Source organism: Capsaspora owczarzaki (genome assembly GCF_000151315.2).
Source record: "Capsaspora owczarzaki ATCC 30864 unplaced genomic scaffold supercont2.10, whole genome shotgun sequence".
Lineage (NCBI taxonomy): Eukaryota > Filasterea > Ministeriida > Capsasporidae > Capsaspora > Capsaspora owczarzaki.
The window spans coordinates 799,054-812,713 of record NW_011887301.1 but is presented as its reverse complement, the minus strand read 5'-3'; the positions used below and the strand labels follow the sequence as shown (position 1 = coordinate 812,713).

The window sequence follows — 13,660 nt, the reverse complement described above, 5'->3', positions numbered from 1 at the left end:
AACGAGAGCCAGTCTCAGTCTGCTGTAGTCGCTCAGACAAAAGACAGTCGAATAAGAGTATCGCTCAGAATGAAACAGTTGAATAAAAGAAATACAAATAGACAGAAGATGAACAGAATCGCTTTCAAAAAGAAACAAAAAAAGCGCCATTTTCGTGCCATTTGAAACAAGAGCTCAGCATCGAGTCAATGTCGCGCACATACTTCCATTTGTTCAAAATCTAACTTGTCATGAATAGCTTTGCGCACTTGTGTCGTGGAGCTCAGAGATCAGTCCTTCCGAATGAGAATCGCTTCTGCTGCCATTGCATTGGGATTCGCATTCGCATTGGCAGCGATCGCGTTCGCCTGCTGCACTCTGCCGACGACGACAACGGATCCGAATTCGCTCGCATCGGCCATCTACTCGAGCGATGCTGTGCGCGCTGTGATGGATGCGCTGGACGAGCTCAGCGTGAGGCTCCACCGCGGACTCGGCAAGCTGTCCCGCCACATGAAACCAGCGAGTGAATCCGAGTCATCTCAGACAGCGAGCAGCCAGGCGGCATGGACGGGACGGTTGCCGCCGCTCTCGGCAGACTTGCTTGCGCAGATCAACGAGTGTCGCCATGGCGCGCTGTACACGACGCCCGAGTGCATGGCGCGATGCGTTGCGTGGTCGAACGCGACGCTCCGAAATCCGAAACAAGAGCACGCCATGTACGCCCTTGCAGAGGGGCGCGTTTCGTGCCACGCGTGTCCTGGATACATGGCACGATCGAATACCCTGTTCGATGCCGTGGTGGAGGCAAACAAGCGACTTCAGCGCGTCTCGGATGCTGAATTTGTCGCGGATTCTGAATCTGAATCTGTTTCACATTCTGAGCTCGACTCGGGCAAGTCAGCAGCTGCCAAACATCGACCAAGGCGACCATTGTGGGGCCGTCTTTTGGATGCTGGTACAGGCACGGACTCGCTCAACTGGGCCTTGTCTCTGGCTCCGAGCAGAATCCAAGAAGAGACGGCCCTCGATCCCGCGAGCATCACAGCGGTCACAGCAAGCGTGGACATGTATCGCACAACCCTCAGAGCATTGCAAACCTACCAAGCACGGCAGGACGCCAATCCAAGATGGAAGCAGGACGAGACTGTGCATCTCGTCCGAGGCGCGTGGCTCAATCCGTCGCTTCTCGCCAAGCCGACCTCTCAGGCGTGGGACGCTCAGGCAGTGTGGGTACAATCTTTGACCTCGAACTGTGAGGAAGAAGAAGACTCAGACAAGACGGCTGCATACGAGAAATTTGATACCATCCTCGCCGACTACCTGATTGGCGCCGTGGATGGCTTTACACCATTTCATCAGCACACTGTCTTATCGCGCCTCGCACGGCACATGGTGCATGGATCGCGCATGTTCGTACTCGGGATGGAGCCTTACCCAGATTCAGCCTCTACGCCAGGAGGCGAGTTGGTTTTGAAAGTGGCCGCGCTTCGCGACGCCTGCATTCTCTTGGCTGGCCAGCGACCCTATCGCGAGTACCCCATCGAGTGGATTCAAGACCATTTGCGACTTGCCAACTTGACGATTCGCGAGTCCATCACATTCCCTGTCGTCTACGGCGCTCGCAAGCTCATCTCTCAGCTGGAAGTGTGCGAGTACAAGTTACAGCTGATGAGTAAGTCGTGGCCAGTCCTTTGTTTTGGTTTGGGTTGAGTTGCGCTCTTTTGTGTCAGGAACGAGAGGCGGAGAGATGCAGGCCGTTCATCGTACTGACTGTGCGTCATCTGATTGTGTTGACAGCGGAACTCGGTGAGCAAACCATTCGAGAGGCGTTGCAAGAACGAGTGGATGCACTCAAGGTGGCCGTTGAAAACGACCCAGAAATTGCCGCTGGGCTGTGCTTTGGTGCAGACTACGTTGTAGTCGCATCATGCGACGGGCCATCCTGTGGGTACTAGCGGCATGGAGAGTTCCAGCATCACAATAGGATGCAACGATGGTTATTCACGATGGAAGAGCTCGAAAGTACAATCTTGTAATTTTTTATACTGTAGTTTGCATGCCACACAACAACAACAACAAGGAAAATCATCAACACCGAAAATTCGTAACAATGCAAAAAAAAGCATGTTCTACTGCCACGCTGCTTCCAATCGCTTCCGCTTGAGCATGGAGGACGATACAATGGTGCCCACTATCAGCACAACAAGCGTTGTCATCAAGAGGAAAAAGTTAAAGTCCTCATTCAACACGTCGAATGTTTTGGAAGGATGCACGCGAGTGTGGAAAATGTCAACACCGTGAGCAAACACCAAGCTGGCAGACTCGAGTGCTGCAGGGCCGGTGTGGATGCCTCTCAATCGTGAAATCTGCACCAAAGGGCCAGGTTAGTGTTTGGAGGGTGGGGGAAGATTTCAAGAAAGGGCTCGCGAGCAATTAACGAAAATCAAAAGAGACGTACTGTTTGGTTGTAGTTGATAATGGACGTGGTCATGAAAGGCAGCTCGGCCATGTACGGGATCAATCCCTCTTCCTTGTCCTCTTCAGATGGTGTGCCGACGGGACGGCGAGGATCGAGCAAGAACTTGTCCAACGCAAAAATCCAGCCCGCAGGGAGAGCAGCTGTGTTTGAAAGGAAGAAATATGGTCGTCAGTAACAAGCAGAATCCCTCCTTGAAAGCAAAGAGGTGTGCTGAAAAGGCAAACAGGACAACAGAGGCATTCCCTCGAGCATGCGAGCAGACAAACTGTAAAACACTTACCGAGAATCTGCTTGTTCGTAATGCCGCCGACAGTCGTCGTCACTGCCATCGTTGAAATGGAAGTCGGGAAAATGAAGGATTGGCGAAGGACGGTGGGGAGCGCGCCATCGAAAGCCGAGAACGTGGTCCTGCGAATGTTGGCAAAACTCTCAGTCAGTACATGGAATCGAGTGATCGGCAAAATCCACAGCGGCATATCAGAACTCTGACTTACTTTTCGGCAGCACGAGACTCGTCTTCAAACATTTCAAGCACGGTGATCTCGGTGCGGCGAGCCTTGGCGTTCCAGAATTGGTACACGACCCAGTTTTCGCACTGAACAATGACTGGGACGCTGGCCTTGTCGTGAACGGCGCGGAAGATGATGGCTCCGGTAACAGTGTTGATGACGTACACGTGCAGATTGCGAGAGGTGCGGGAGGCTGCGGAAGAGCTCAGGGTGCCAACAGCCAGCATGCTCGGGTTGAGGTACTTGTACAGGACGTTGCGGTCGCCGAGGACGCGGCCGACACTGTTGATGCGCTCGTAGCTGGCACGCGACGCCACTGCCGCAACTCGCTCATCGTCGCTGGCCCAGGCGACCGTCCAGGTAGGAGCGAGTCGAATGTGCTCGTTAGAACCGGAAAATTCAAGCGAGTAGCCACGAAGGCCACGGCCATCCGCCTCGACAGAGTAGACATGGATGGGAGTGAGCTTGTCATACTGCTGCACGGCGGCAACGGCGGCAGCCGACTTGGGGACGGTTTCAGCGCGCGTGTCGCTGGGGTTGACAAAGAGGAGAACGCGTGCTTCGCTGGGGCCAACGGTTGGCAGTAGCAGCACTTGGGACGCAACAAAAGGCAGCTCGACAACACCGGTGAGGGCGTCGTGCTCCTGGCCGCTGGCATGCATGGTTGGGAAGAGCTTGCCAGTGATGGGGTTGAGGACGAACGTGACGCTGCGGCCCTTGCCGGTTGCAACAATGGCCACCGCCGGAGGGAGGGGGAAGTGCGCCGTCGTGCGGAGCACAAACAAGGACGACGAGCCAGAAATGTCCAACGCCAAACCGTCGGAAGGGGCAGAGTTGATGCGCGCCTTCCACAGAATGGCACCGTCGTCCGTGCTGAGACCAAAGACACTGCCAGTCTCGGTGACGGCGACAATCACCTTGCGGAAGCCAAAGTTGTCGGGGGTCAGACCTTCCGCGCCAGGGTAACTGGCGTCCAAGAGCGAAGGGTGCGCCAGAACGGCACGCTTGGATGTCTTGGCTGCAGGCGCCACAATGGAGAGTACCGGCGAAAGCAGGGATGCAGGAGAGAGGAGGGCAGCGAGCAGTTGCTTGGTTTGGGTGGTGATGCGACCCACAAAGCCAGCAGAGTGGCCAAACTCGTGGTCGAGGGTGTCGGCTTGGCGCGAAGGCAGATCTGCAAACTCGGACTGAACAACGCTGGCCAGCGCCTCTTCACGAGCCCAGAGGGCGCGGTTGGACCCGGCGCTGGAAGCCGCTTCCTGCGACACGGTCAACATGACCAATCGACCGTCCGACTGAACAACCAGGGCAGCAAAGGGGCTAGAAGGGGAAATGGTGGCGTGAGTAAACGCGCGCCAGGGGAAACGACCAGAAGGCAGCTCGGTTGCTGCGCTATCGCCAAACACGGGCGAGCGGTCGAGAGCGGGGAGGACAGCGGGAGATGGCAAATCCTTTTGGGAAGATTCGACGGACGCAAGCGACCAGACACTGACAAGCGTGTCCTGGGTGTTGACTTGAATTGCCACAACGGATGCAGCGCCCTTGTTCACGACCGGCGCAAAGACGTAGGCGCCCTGGATGGAGGAGGAGGAGGAGGAGGAGAACGAAAAACCAAGCCAATTTGGTCAAAAAAGTGAGTTTCGCAGTCAAATGAAATGGAATGCAGAGTTGCGCATGAATGCGTACAGTAATGGTGCGCGCAACCGCGACAGACGCGCCCGACTGATGAACAAAAACGTGATGATGGCGGTCGAACGAGACGACGGCCATCGACGCCGACAGCAGGGTGATCGAGACCTCAGGAATGGGAGACGTCTTGGCCAAGCTGGATTGCAAGGTGACGGTGGTGCGCTTGGAGATGGAAGCGAAGGTGAGCGCGCCGTTCAAAGATGCAAGCAAGAGCCCGTCGTCGCCAAAGAAGGACACGCGGGAGCTGAACGGTTGAACAGGCCAAAGTGAACATGTTTAGTTCGCTGCAAAAGACATCTCCAAAGCAGCAACACAGAGAAAAAAAGGGGGGGGACTACAAATGACGACAAACCTTTGCTGATCAGCGACGGTGCCAACAGGGGTGACTGCAGCAGTCAAGAAATCGACAGAAACCACCGAGAGTGCACCAGACAGACGGCCGACGATTTGAGCCTCGTCGGCGTTGACGCGAGCTGACACAGCTGCAAATCTTTTTGGAGGAGACGAGAGGTGATGATGAGAACTCGACAAAGTCGGCATTTCGGGCACATTTTGGGCAGCGAGAAGTGCGAGGTGACATACCCTTCTGGAAGCTTGGCTTGCCAGTTGGAAGATGCAGTGGGTTGACCGGACGCGTCAAACGCGGCAACCACGCCCCCGGCAACGACGACGACAACGGCGCGATTGCTTGAAGTGGCTGCAAGCAGCTGTGCTTCGCCAGAGTGGTCGCCAACGTCGACAAGATGCTCCCAAACAATCGTACCGGCTTCCGGCAGCCACTTGCGCAATCGCCGCCCGTTCTCGGAGAGCGTGAACAAACCTGTCCAATTTGAGTGATGAGCGAATGACAAAATCGTGATGAGCATTTGACACAAAGAACAGTTCCGCATTGGTCGTGTCTGCAACCCACCGTTGCCATGAAGGATCATGCCGTCGATGGCGTCGTTCTCGGAAAAGACCTGGCGCCAAACTGCACAAGATAGGAAAATGAGAGCACGTCCGAATCCGCACAGTCAAATGGGGCGATCGCGTTGTCAGTGAGTGCGGCAGTGAGCAGCGGGAACGAGATCTCGAAAAATCAGCAGCCCGCTTTTCGCTCCGCTCGCGTTGCCTCACGTCCAGACGGAACGGTGACCGTGGTGGGAGTAATCGAGTAGCCAACGAATGCTTCACGTACCAATATCGCCTGAGGCGGACGAGAGCGCGGCGACGGCGTTCGACTCGGTCGCAACAAAGACCCAGCCACGGTAATGCGAAGCAGTGGACGAAGACGACGATGAAGCAGCAGCCGACTCGCCGCCGAGGATGGCGAACTTGACAGCGCCGACTGCTTGGAAACGCCTGCATACAAGGGGGTGTGGAGTGGGGTGTATTGGAGAGAGAGCGACGCGACGAGTGAGTGACTGGACCATGCGTTGTTGGCGACCCCCTCGTTTCCCTCGCCTCCAGCATCGAAATCAAAAGAACAAAAACACAGAGACGTACCAGTCAAAGAGACCGGCTTGGTCCTCATAGATTGCGCTGGCGGGCGCAACGAGCAGCTGCGTCGCGGCCAGCAGCAGCAGCAGCAATGGTGACAGCCGCATGATGATGATGACCAAAAGGGATGGAGACTGAGCTGCTATGCTCACTAGGAAAAATGACCTATACTAACAGATTTGGATAGGATTTTTCCCCAGCCTCGCCGCGTTGGAAATAGAAACTAGAATGTATGTGGAGTATTCTAAAATTGAAACGGAGGCGAACGGACGCCGGGGAGTGGAGATGGGGCGGAGGGAAGGTCAGAGACTGGAATCGCTGGCGGGCTTCGCTCGGGTGCCCTGCCCGACCTGAGCTGTTTCTGGCGGAAATTCCAAAAGGGTATCCTTATAATATCGTGTAAACTCGATTGCGCTTGAAAAAACGGCGCTCCGAGCACTTGGCGTGGCCTGAAGCTCAAACAAGCGATTTGCCCTGACGAGTAGACACGAGCCATCACCTCGCGGATGGTATTTTCGGATTTCCCATGCAAATTTAATGTGGGTTACAATCGTTCGTCGGTCATAAAAGTCTCAAGTGGAAGTCACCAGGCTGAAACTCGAATTTTTTCGAACTTGGAAAAATTTTCCTTCCAACCCATCCCATTTCGACAAAGCATGTACAAACCTCCACTTTCGGCTGTACTTTGTGTTTTTACAATGTCGGCAATATACTGATAGTGGTGAAGCGGGATAAAGTCGACGGGAAGATGGTCATTTGCGACCCCTCTAAATCGGTGTTTTTGAGGGGTGGTTTGCACTTCACCCATACAGGAGGATATAATCGACGGTCTGATGATGGCAAATCATCTAACCCGTCTCCAATATGCGGGAAAGCGTGTCGGTGAAAAAATAATTATGATTGGAGCCGAGATCGGCACAGTCGGCTTTTGGGGCCAGGTTGACATATTTTGGCCAAGACTGCTGCAAAGCTGGCCGAACACCTGGAATTTGCTCTTTCCTTACTATGCAACTGTGCTCGTGTGGTGGGAGGAGGATTTTAGGGTGTACATGGCGTGAACGGCGAGCTGTCAGGTTTTCGGTGTCGTTTCGGCCGGGTTGCACTTGACCTCGTATCTCCAACTCATCTTGTTGTTACATCTCCCTCTTCTGGAATACGGTTTTCCACACGTAATTCCATGTCTGGAGGCTTTGGATGGTGGTAAAAACGAGCTCAATATCGCTGGGCGGGTTTGTCGCGATTTCAGGTGAACAAAAGGCGTTCCTGGGTTTCTGACCGAAAGCGAGGTCTCCCGGCCGTCCTAGAGCTTCAGTAGTATATTCATGCATACCAAACGTCGGAAACATGGTTGAAAACGGATGGCATCGGGGCTACGACCCCAGAAGTACATCATGGTCGTTTTGTTGAATTCTCGTCCAGCCCATGAATACGCCCTTCCTGCGGCTCCTCACCTGGTTCCATCGCCGCCCGCAGGCGATTCTAGTGTGCGCTGGTTCCATATAGCTGTGGCTTGAATGGTGCAACCTCTAGTGGACCCTGAGTACGGAAATTGGTTCACAGTCAAATCGTGGCACTTTGCCAACAGGTAACAGAACACAGCGTTTCGGAGCCCTGAAGGCCCTTACATTCGCTTTATCACCAGATTCCATGTTTTAATGTTGTCTTACGCCAAAATATAGCATGCTATGACATGATCTTTGACCAGTTGGGTGATTCGGGCCTCCGAGCCCGTTTGGGCGGAAAATCCACCGAATATCGGAGCGCATGGCCTCTGAGGACCTTCCATGGCGATTCCTCTGCTGGAGCAAGTAGTTCTATGTTCGTAACACCTGTGGCTAGCGCGGCGCCGCGATCCCGTTGGTCTAGATGGAGAAGCGCGCGTGAGACGCCGCTGGAGCACCGATTTGAGCTGGATTCCATACACTGCCTACTTTCGGGGCCACCATCGTAGATTGTTCACTCTCGCTCGGGATTCCTGGTTTAATATGTGTTGTACTCTGTTTGCCAAAGTTTCAAAGGATTGACAGTCTTGTATCGTGAGATCGGTGGGTTGGGAGCACTTTGCGCCGGTTCCGGACGACGGCCTCCCACCGAGTCCCTTGACCTACCACCTGCCCTTCCTTTGCGCTTTCTAGCAGCTGACTGGGTTTTATCTTTGATTTATGACGCTGGTAGGTAAAGTAGGCCGTGTATTACGAAATCGCCACCGGCTGGCTGATTTTCAGGGGGTGGTTGGCTCTGTGTTGGACAGTATCTATACCGCTCTTACTTTTCCAATTGTTAGCCATCTCAATGTTTTGCTCAAATCCAAAGTTTGAGCCCAAAATCTCACTCCTGCTGCTCAAGCCAGGCCTCCCAAAGACGCGGTGTCGCGAACATCACGTCCTTGAATCCCGAAAATTTTGCTTAAAATTACTTCTATTGTATATGTGTGATTGTTTTCTGCAGTTGTGGTGAATCCAAGTAGACCCCATGTCGAGAGCCGGGTCGACTTTCGGCCAATGTGAATTCAGCAAAATCAGCATAATTGGGGGAATCCGGCACTTCCATGGTTTTATTGGTCTAAACATGTTCATTAGTGTCTATAAACATAGTCACATCGAAAAAGCGCCGAAAAGTGGGGTGGAGGGGGGACTTGAGGTCGAGGTCGAACGTAATGCAAATGACTGGGGCAAAAATCCCCAAAAATGACCACCATGCCCAACCTACTTTCCATCGATATTTTTACATTGTTAGATAGAACAAACTTTGGCTGATCCGAATCTTGAAAAATCGGCTCGCAAGGTCCAAACCCCGAAGTGCAGTAAAGGCGCAAAGTTCGCTTTTTGCTTCGGTTCGGTTCTGGGGAAAAAATTCTACGTCTCTCTACTCAGTCCTACCGTCCCGCCAGTTAGTACATTCGACTCGATTTGGTACTGACTACACGTTTCTGGTGGTGCGAAGGCGCGCGGACGCAATGGACCCCAATGGCGGCATTGGGTGGTCGGGGGCCTGGCCTGGCCGTACTATTGGTGCCCCGCCCTTTCTACGTTGTATGCTACTAGTGCTAAGTATGAACTATCTATTGCTACAGTAAGAACGGTGCAGCTCGCTCGGGAGGCCCGCTATCGGGCTCTGAAGATTGACGCATTTGGGCTTTTGGGCCCGCCGCCTCGCCGCTGCCGGCCCGGTACCCGCGGCTCCACACTACAGTGATGTTGTACAAGTGTGTTGTGCATGAAAACAGTGCCAGGCGGCCGATCGGCGGACCTTTGGGGTGGAGGCACCCAGCGTCGGTGCCACCAACCCAAAGTCACACCAACCAGTCGACCATGACATGTCTTCCCGCCCCAGTGACACTTGCACAACATCATTATAGCATGTTGCCACACGTACCAAGCAGGCAGTCCGCGGCAGGGCTCGAGGGGACCACGAAAGGCCGCTGGGGCACTGGAGTTCCTTGGAGTCTTGGAAGAGCCGGCTTCCCATTGACTTACCTTGGGGTGGGAACTGGTGACTTACCTGAAGGTGGCTCTGTTTCTTGATGATAGCATCGGTGGAGGGTCGCGGACGCCTGTGGAACCATCACCAACATGTGGGGGAAGAAAGTGAGAAAAAAAGTCATTGTTTCGTTCAGCACAGCGTACAGTCTAGGCCAGCAGGGTCGTGTGCGGCGCGGCGCGGCGCGGCGCGGGTGCAGGTCGACTACGGGGCATCATTGCAGTGTGAGTGGGGCGGCTCGTGCAGCGTGCAATCACAGGGCAGGGCACAAGTTGGGGAATGGAAAAAAACGAGAAAAAAAAAAGACACGATCGCTTGTTTCAAACAGCCGGTTATTACCTTGGTCAAGTTCCTGATGCCAGTGTTCGTGCCAGGTCGTCGCCGCATTGGATTCAGATAGAGTTGACAGATGTACACACGTGGCCAAAGAGGCACGGTCGCATCTGCAAGGACGAGGCGAGTACACGCAAGTGAATGGCCGAAACACGAAAGCCGTTGAAACACGGTTGAAACACGCGCCACATCGAGCCTCCACGACGCCCTCACGATGCTTCTCACTGTCTGTGTGCGGTTCTACATATTCCATGCGATAAGTGGACGAGTTTCCGTCAAATACCCGGGCCGGGAGCGTCAAGGAGGAGGAGGTGGTGGTTGAAGAGTGATGTCCCCAAATTTGGTCGCCATTCATCCCTTCCCTCCCTGGCTTCTGGTCGACTATTCTCGGATTTTACTTTGTCCATGTGTAGATTTTACACGCTATTGTGCACTGAATTTGGAAGCGGGGCGATGAGGCGCAGGGAAGAGCCTCAATAGCGACGCACAGGACTGGAAACTTTGAACTTTGTAATTTTTCGCGCCATGTCGCTTTGTCGACTTTTCCCCGCCTGACAAGGTCTGTTTGCACCGGGTTTTCGGTGGTTATTGGTGACGCTAATATATGCCCATTAATTGCCCAAAGGTTGGGCGGAGCCGGAATGAGTGACAGTCTCAAACAGAAGGTCTTAGAGTAACTGTCTCTAAATCCGGACGCATTACAGACCTCGAGAGTTGCATTTTAATCCGGATGAGGCGTTTTTCTCGCAGTCTATTCATCGCTTCGCCTCGGCTCTTTCACCATTGTACATAAATCGAGTTGGTTATCACATGGAGTGTCTTGTTGAGGTGGCTGCGATCGTCGCGGGGTGGTTTGGGCGACTCGCCGAGGCGGCTGGAAAAAACCGACGACCGATCGCCATCGCCATCGCCCTCAAGCTGCTAACCCCGGGTCCGCTGACCCTCTCGACTGGTTGTACGACAACACCATTTCAATGGACATGTGAACAGGTCGCCGCGCGGCTGGGGCAGGCTGGCTTCAAGTGCGGAAAGTCGACTGTCAGTGACTGGGCTCAACTCCACGCGGGCCACCGCGAACTGATTCAGTCTGGAACGCTGGATGAAGTGATCGAGCTGGCGCGGTCCACCCGCACGAAAGGCCGACCACCCATCTTTACCGATCACGAAGTTGATGCAATTATCAATTTATTGGAAGCGTTTGCTCGCGCGTCATGCTGTCTGACGAAAGCGCAGGCCGCCAAGTACTTGAAACCGTGTTCTGAAACAACTTCTTTCGACGGCTCACCAAGGCGGGCGTTTGTCCAAGACACGCCTAGCCGGTCCTGGTGGGCCACCTTTTTGAAGCGAGCGAAGGGACGCGTCAGGCTTCGAAAGGGCCGTGTGCTGGAAGTGTGCCGGGCTGCAGCGCTGACACCCGACAATCTCGGGACTCTCCCGACTCAACTCAAACAGGCCTACGATCAACATCCTCTCCTTACCGTCGAGCCGAGCCGCGTCAGCAACTTTGACGAGAGCGAGATTTCTTCTCGCGTCAAGGGATCGACTGTATTAGGGGCATCGTGGGGTCGTGTCGCGCTCGTTGGCGGTGGGCACAACAACAGCCTCGGACGGCACATCACCGGCGTCTTCTTGGTGTGTGCCGATGGAACTGCGCCGCTCCCTCCCATGCTGATTTTTACGAAGGGTACGAACGTCGCGACGGTTTGCCAACACGTTCCCATTGACGCCTGCTCTACCGCAACGACCGAGAAGGGGTACATGACCTCAGACTTGTTCAAAACTTATCTGCGCGAGTGGCGAAGCTGCATGCGAGAAAGACACCCGTCAGGCCCACTGCTTTTGATCATGGATGGCTCATCCACGCACAGCCTCGAGCACGATTTGGTGGCCGAGTTTTTCTACGATCAAATTCAGATTCTTGTCTTGCCCGCGCACACGAGCACTGAGACTCAGCCACTCGATCGCACTGTGTTTGGCTACTTCAAGCGTCAGTTACAAGCAGAGTATGCGAGCGCGATTGCAGCTGGCGTCTTTGCCTCGGACGACCAAATGCGAGTGCATTGCGCTCTGAATGCGTGGTACAAGATTTCGCAAAATACAGCCGTCATCACTGCTGGATTTAAAAAGACTGGAATCTGGCCTTTGGACAAGAATGCATACTGCGAGTGGGTGGTGAGCCCGGACCATGCGAGCAGAACTGAATCACTCATAGGAAAAGAGGCCTTGGCTGCGCCCGTCCAGCCAGTTTCTGCAACGCCCACAGACACGGCGAGCGTCCCCAATCTCCTGTCGACTCCAACGCTGCCCGTCGTCGAGAGTGCCGAGATATCCCACCCCACACCGCCTTTGCCCTCGGTGGAGAGCGGGTATGCCAGCGTCCCAGACCCTGCTCCCTCGCTTTCGCCGGTGCGTTTGATATTCAAGAAGGCTCGCCTAATCCTCGATGATGCCGATGTTGAACTTGCAGCTGGTCCCAGTTCCGAGGCGCTAGAACGAGATGCACTCAGTCACGTTGGCAAACTTCGCGAGTTGCTGAGCGTCCCCATCACCGTCGATGATATCGTGCAGCGTGCTTCCTATTCCCTCGCAATTCAAACCAGCACTACCTACAAGCACAAGCATACGAAAGGCGCGTATCTGGCGATTACCGAGGAGGCAATGCAGCGGGCGAACGCAAAAAAACTGCAAGAACAAACGAAGATTGCGCAGGAGATGACTCGATTGATGAACCGGTCACGTACCATGGCTGCCGAGGCCGCCGCCGAGCACGCAAAATTTGCTCTGACACGGAGAATCAGTGCACTGCAGACTGAACTCGCCGCCGCCGCCGAGTTGCAAGACCCTTTGCGCGAAGCAGAGCTCGCCCAAGCTCGCAACGAGCTGGCCGCACTTCAAGCTTCAACTCCGAAACGTACTCGAGCCCCTGTTGCTCGTACTCAAACTCCCGCTCGTGCCCGACAGATTGCTTTGCGTCAATCAGAGCAAGTTTTGTCGCAGGCTGCAGAGCCTGTTGCTGCAAATCCGACTGAGAGCCTGCCCTCGCCGTCGCTCCCCATCCTGACGACCCAGCAAACGATCGCAATCACACCAGCAAAACGAACATTCTCTGAAAGGTCCGACAGCGACGGTTCATACGACGGAGTGCAGTTTACCGATGAACTAGTGGCCCGCATGCGCCAAAGTCGCCTCCCAACGCGCAGTTCCGCTACTCAACTAGCCTCTAATGCTGCCCCGACGCCTGAGCACCTTGACAAGCGTCCTCGTGTTGAAGATCCACCATCTCTTGTGATTCGCCTGAGCAAACAAGCAACAAATGCTCACCGACGGCCGTTCGTCGCACTAAATGTAAACTCTGCCTGATTTTTGTATTGTTTATTGAATAAAATGGTTTGATATGTCATATACTCCATCAATCTAGCTCGAAGAGCGATTAGCAGCCGGACGGGAGCTCACGATGGATTGGCTGCAAAAGTGGTGTTCGAGCGTATCCTCCATTCCCACGCTCGTGTCGACCGCACCTCCGCGCCCGCTTGGTCACGATAACACCTATCGTGTGTAGACTGCATTTGGCTCGCGGAAGGCGGGCTGGCGATGTCACAGAGCCCGCAGGGCGCGTTTGCGATCAACCTCGTGGCGGCCCCAAAAACACCTGCATTTTAATCCGGATGCATTGGATTTTGGCTGGATCCGCTTTTTCGTCATTTTTTCG

General features: G+C 54.4%; 4 protein-coding genes across 4 annotated transcripts; 2 read left to right on the top strand and 2 right to left on the bottom strand.

The window, feature by feature from the left end:
* Positions 1-282: 282 nt before the first annotated feature.
* On the top strand, positions 283-2,114 carry CAOG_06053 (hypothetical protein; the record flags this gene model as incomplete). Its single annotated transcript, XM_004345593.2, has 2 exons — positions 283-1,654; positions 1,780-2,114. 2 exons carry the CDS (start codon positions 283-285, stop codon positions 1,935-1,937), a joined length of 1,530 nt encoding a protein of 509 aa, XP_004345643.2. The 3' UTR covers positions 1,938-2,114.
* CAOG_06052 (hypothetical protein) lies at positions 2,112-6,245 on the bottom strand (the record flags this gene model as incomplete). Its single annotated transcript, XM_004345592.2, has 10 exons — positions 2,112-2,348; positions 2,441-2,601; positions 2,742-2,869; positions 2,956-4,544; positions 4,657-4,903; positions 5,012-5,149; positions 5,242-5,479; positions 5,570-5,629; positions 5,837-6,000; positions 6,145-6,245. The coding sequence occupies 10 exons, from the start codon at positions 6,243-6,245 to the stop codon at positions 2,112-2,114; spliced, it is 3,063 nt and encodes a 1,020-aa protein (XP_004345642.2).
* A 2,960-nt stretch (positions 6,246-9,205) lies between these two features.
* Positions 9,206-10,005, bottom strand: CAOG_08937 (hypothetical protein; the record flags this gene model as incomplete). The annotated part of the gene is made up of 5 exons (XM_011272306.1): positions 9,206-9,387; positions 9,514-9,584; positions 9,640-9,691; positions 9,765-9,822; positions 9,958-10,005. 5 exons carry the CDS (start codon positions 10,003-10,005, stop codon positions 9,206-9,208), a joined length of 411 nt encoding a protein of 136 aa, XP_011270608.1.
* Positions 10,006-10,613: 608 nt separating this feature from the next.
* On the top strand, positions 10,614-13,350 carry CAOG_08936 (hypothetical protein). Its single transcript, XM_011272305.1, has one exon. It carries the CDS (start codon positions 10,762-10,764, stop codon positions 13,309-13,311), a length of 2,550 nt encoding a protein of 849 aa, XP_011270607.1. The 5' UTR covers positions 10,614-10,761; the 3' UTR covers positions 13,312-13,350.
* Positions 13,351-13,660: the final 310 nt, after the last annotated feature.

Coding starts and splice junctions, on each gene's coding strand:
- CAOG_08936 (XM_011272305.1), top strand. CDS start 10,762: ATGGAGTGTCTTGTTGAGGTGGCTGCGATCGTCGCGGGGTGGTTTGGG.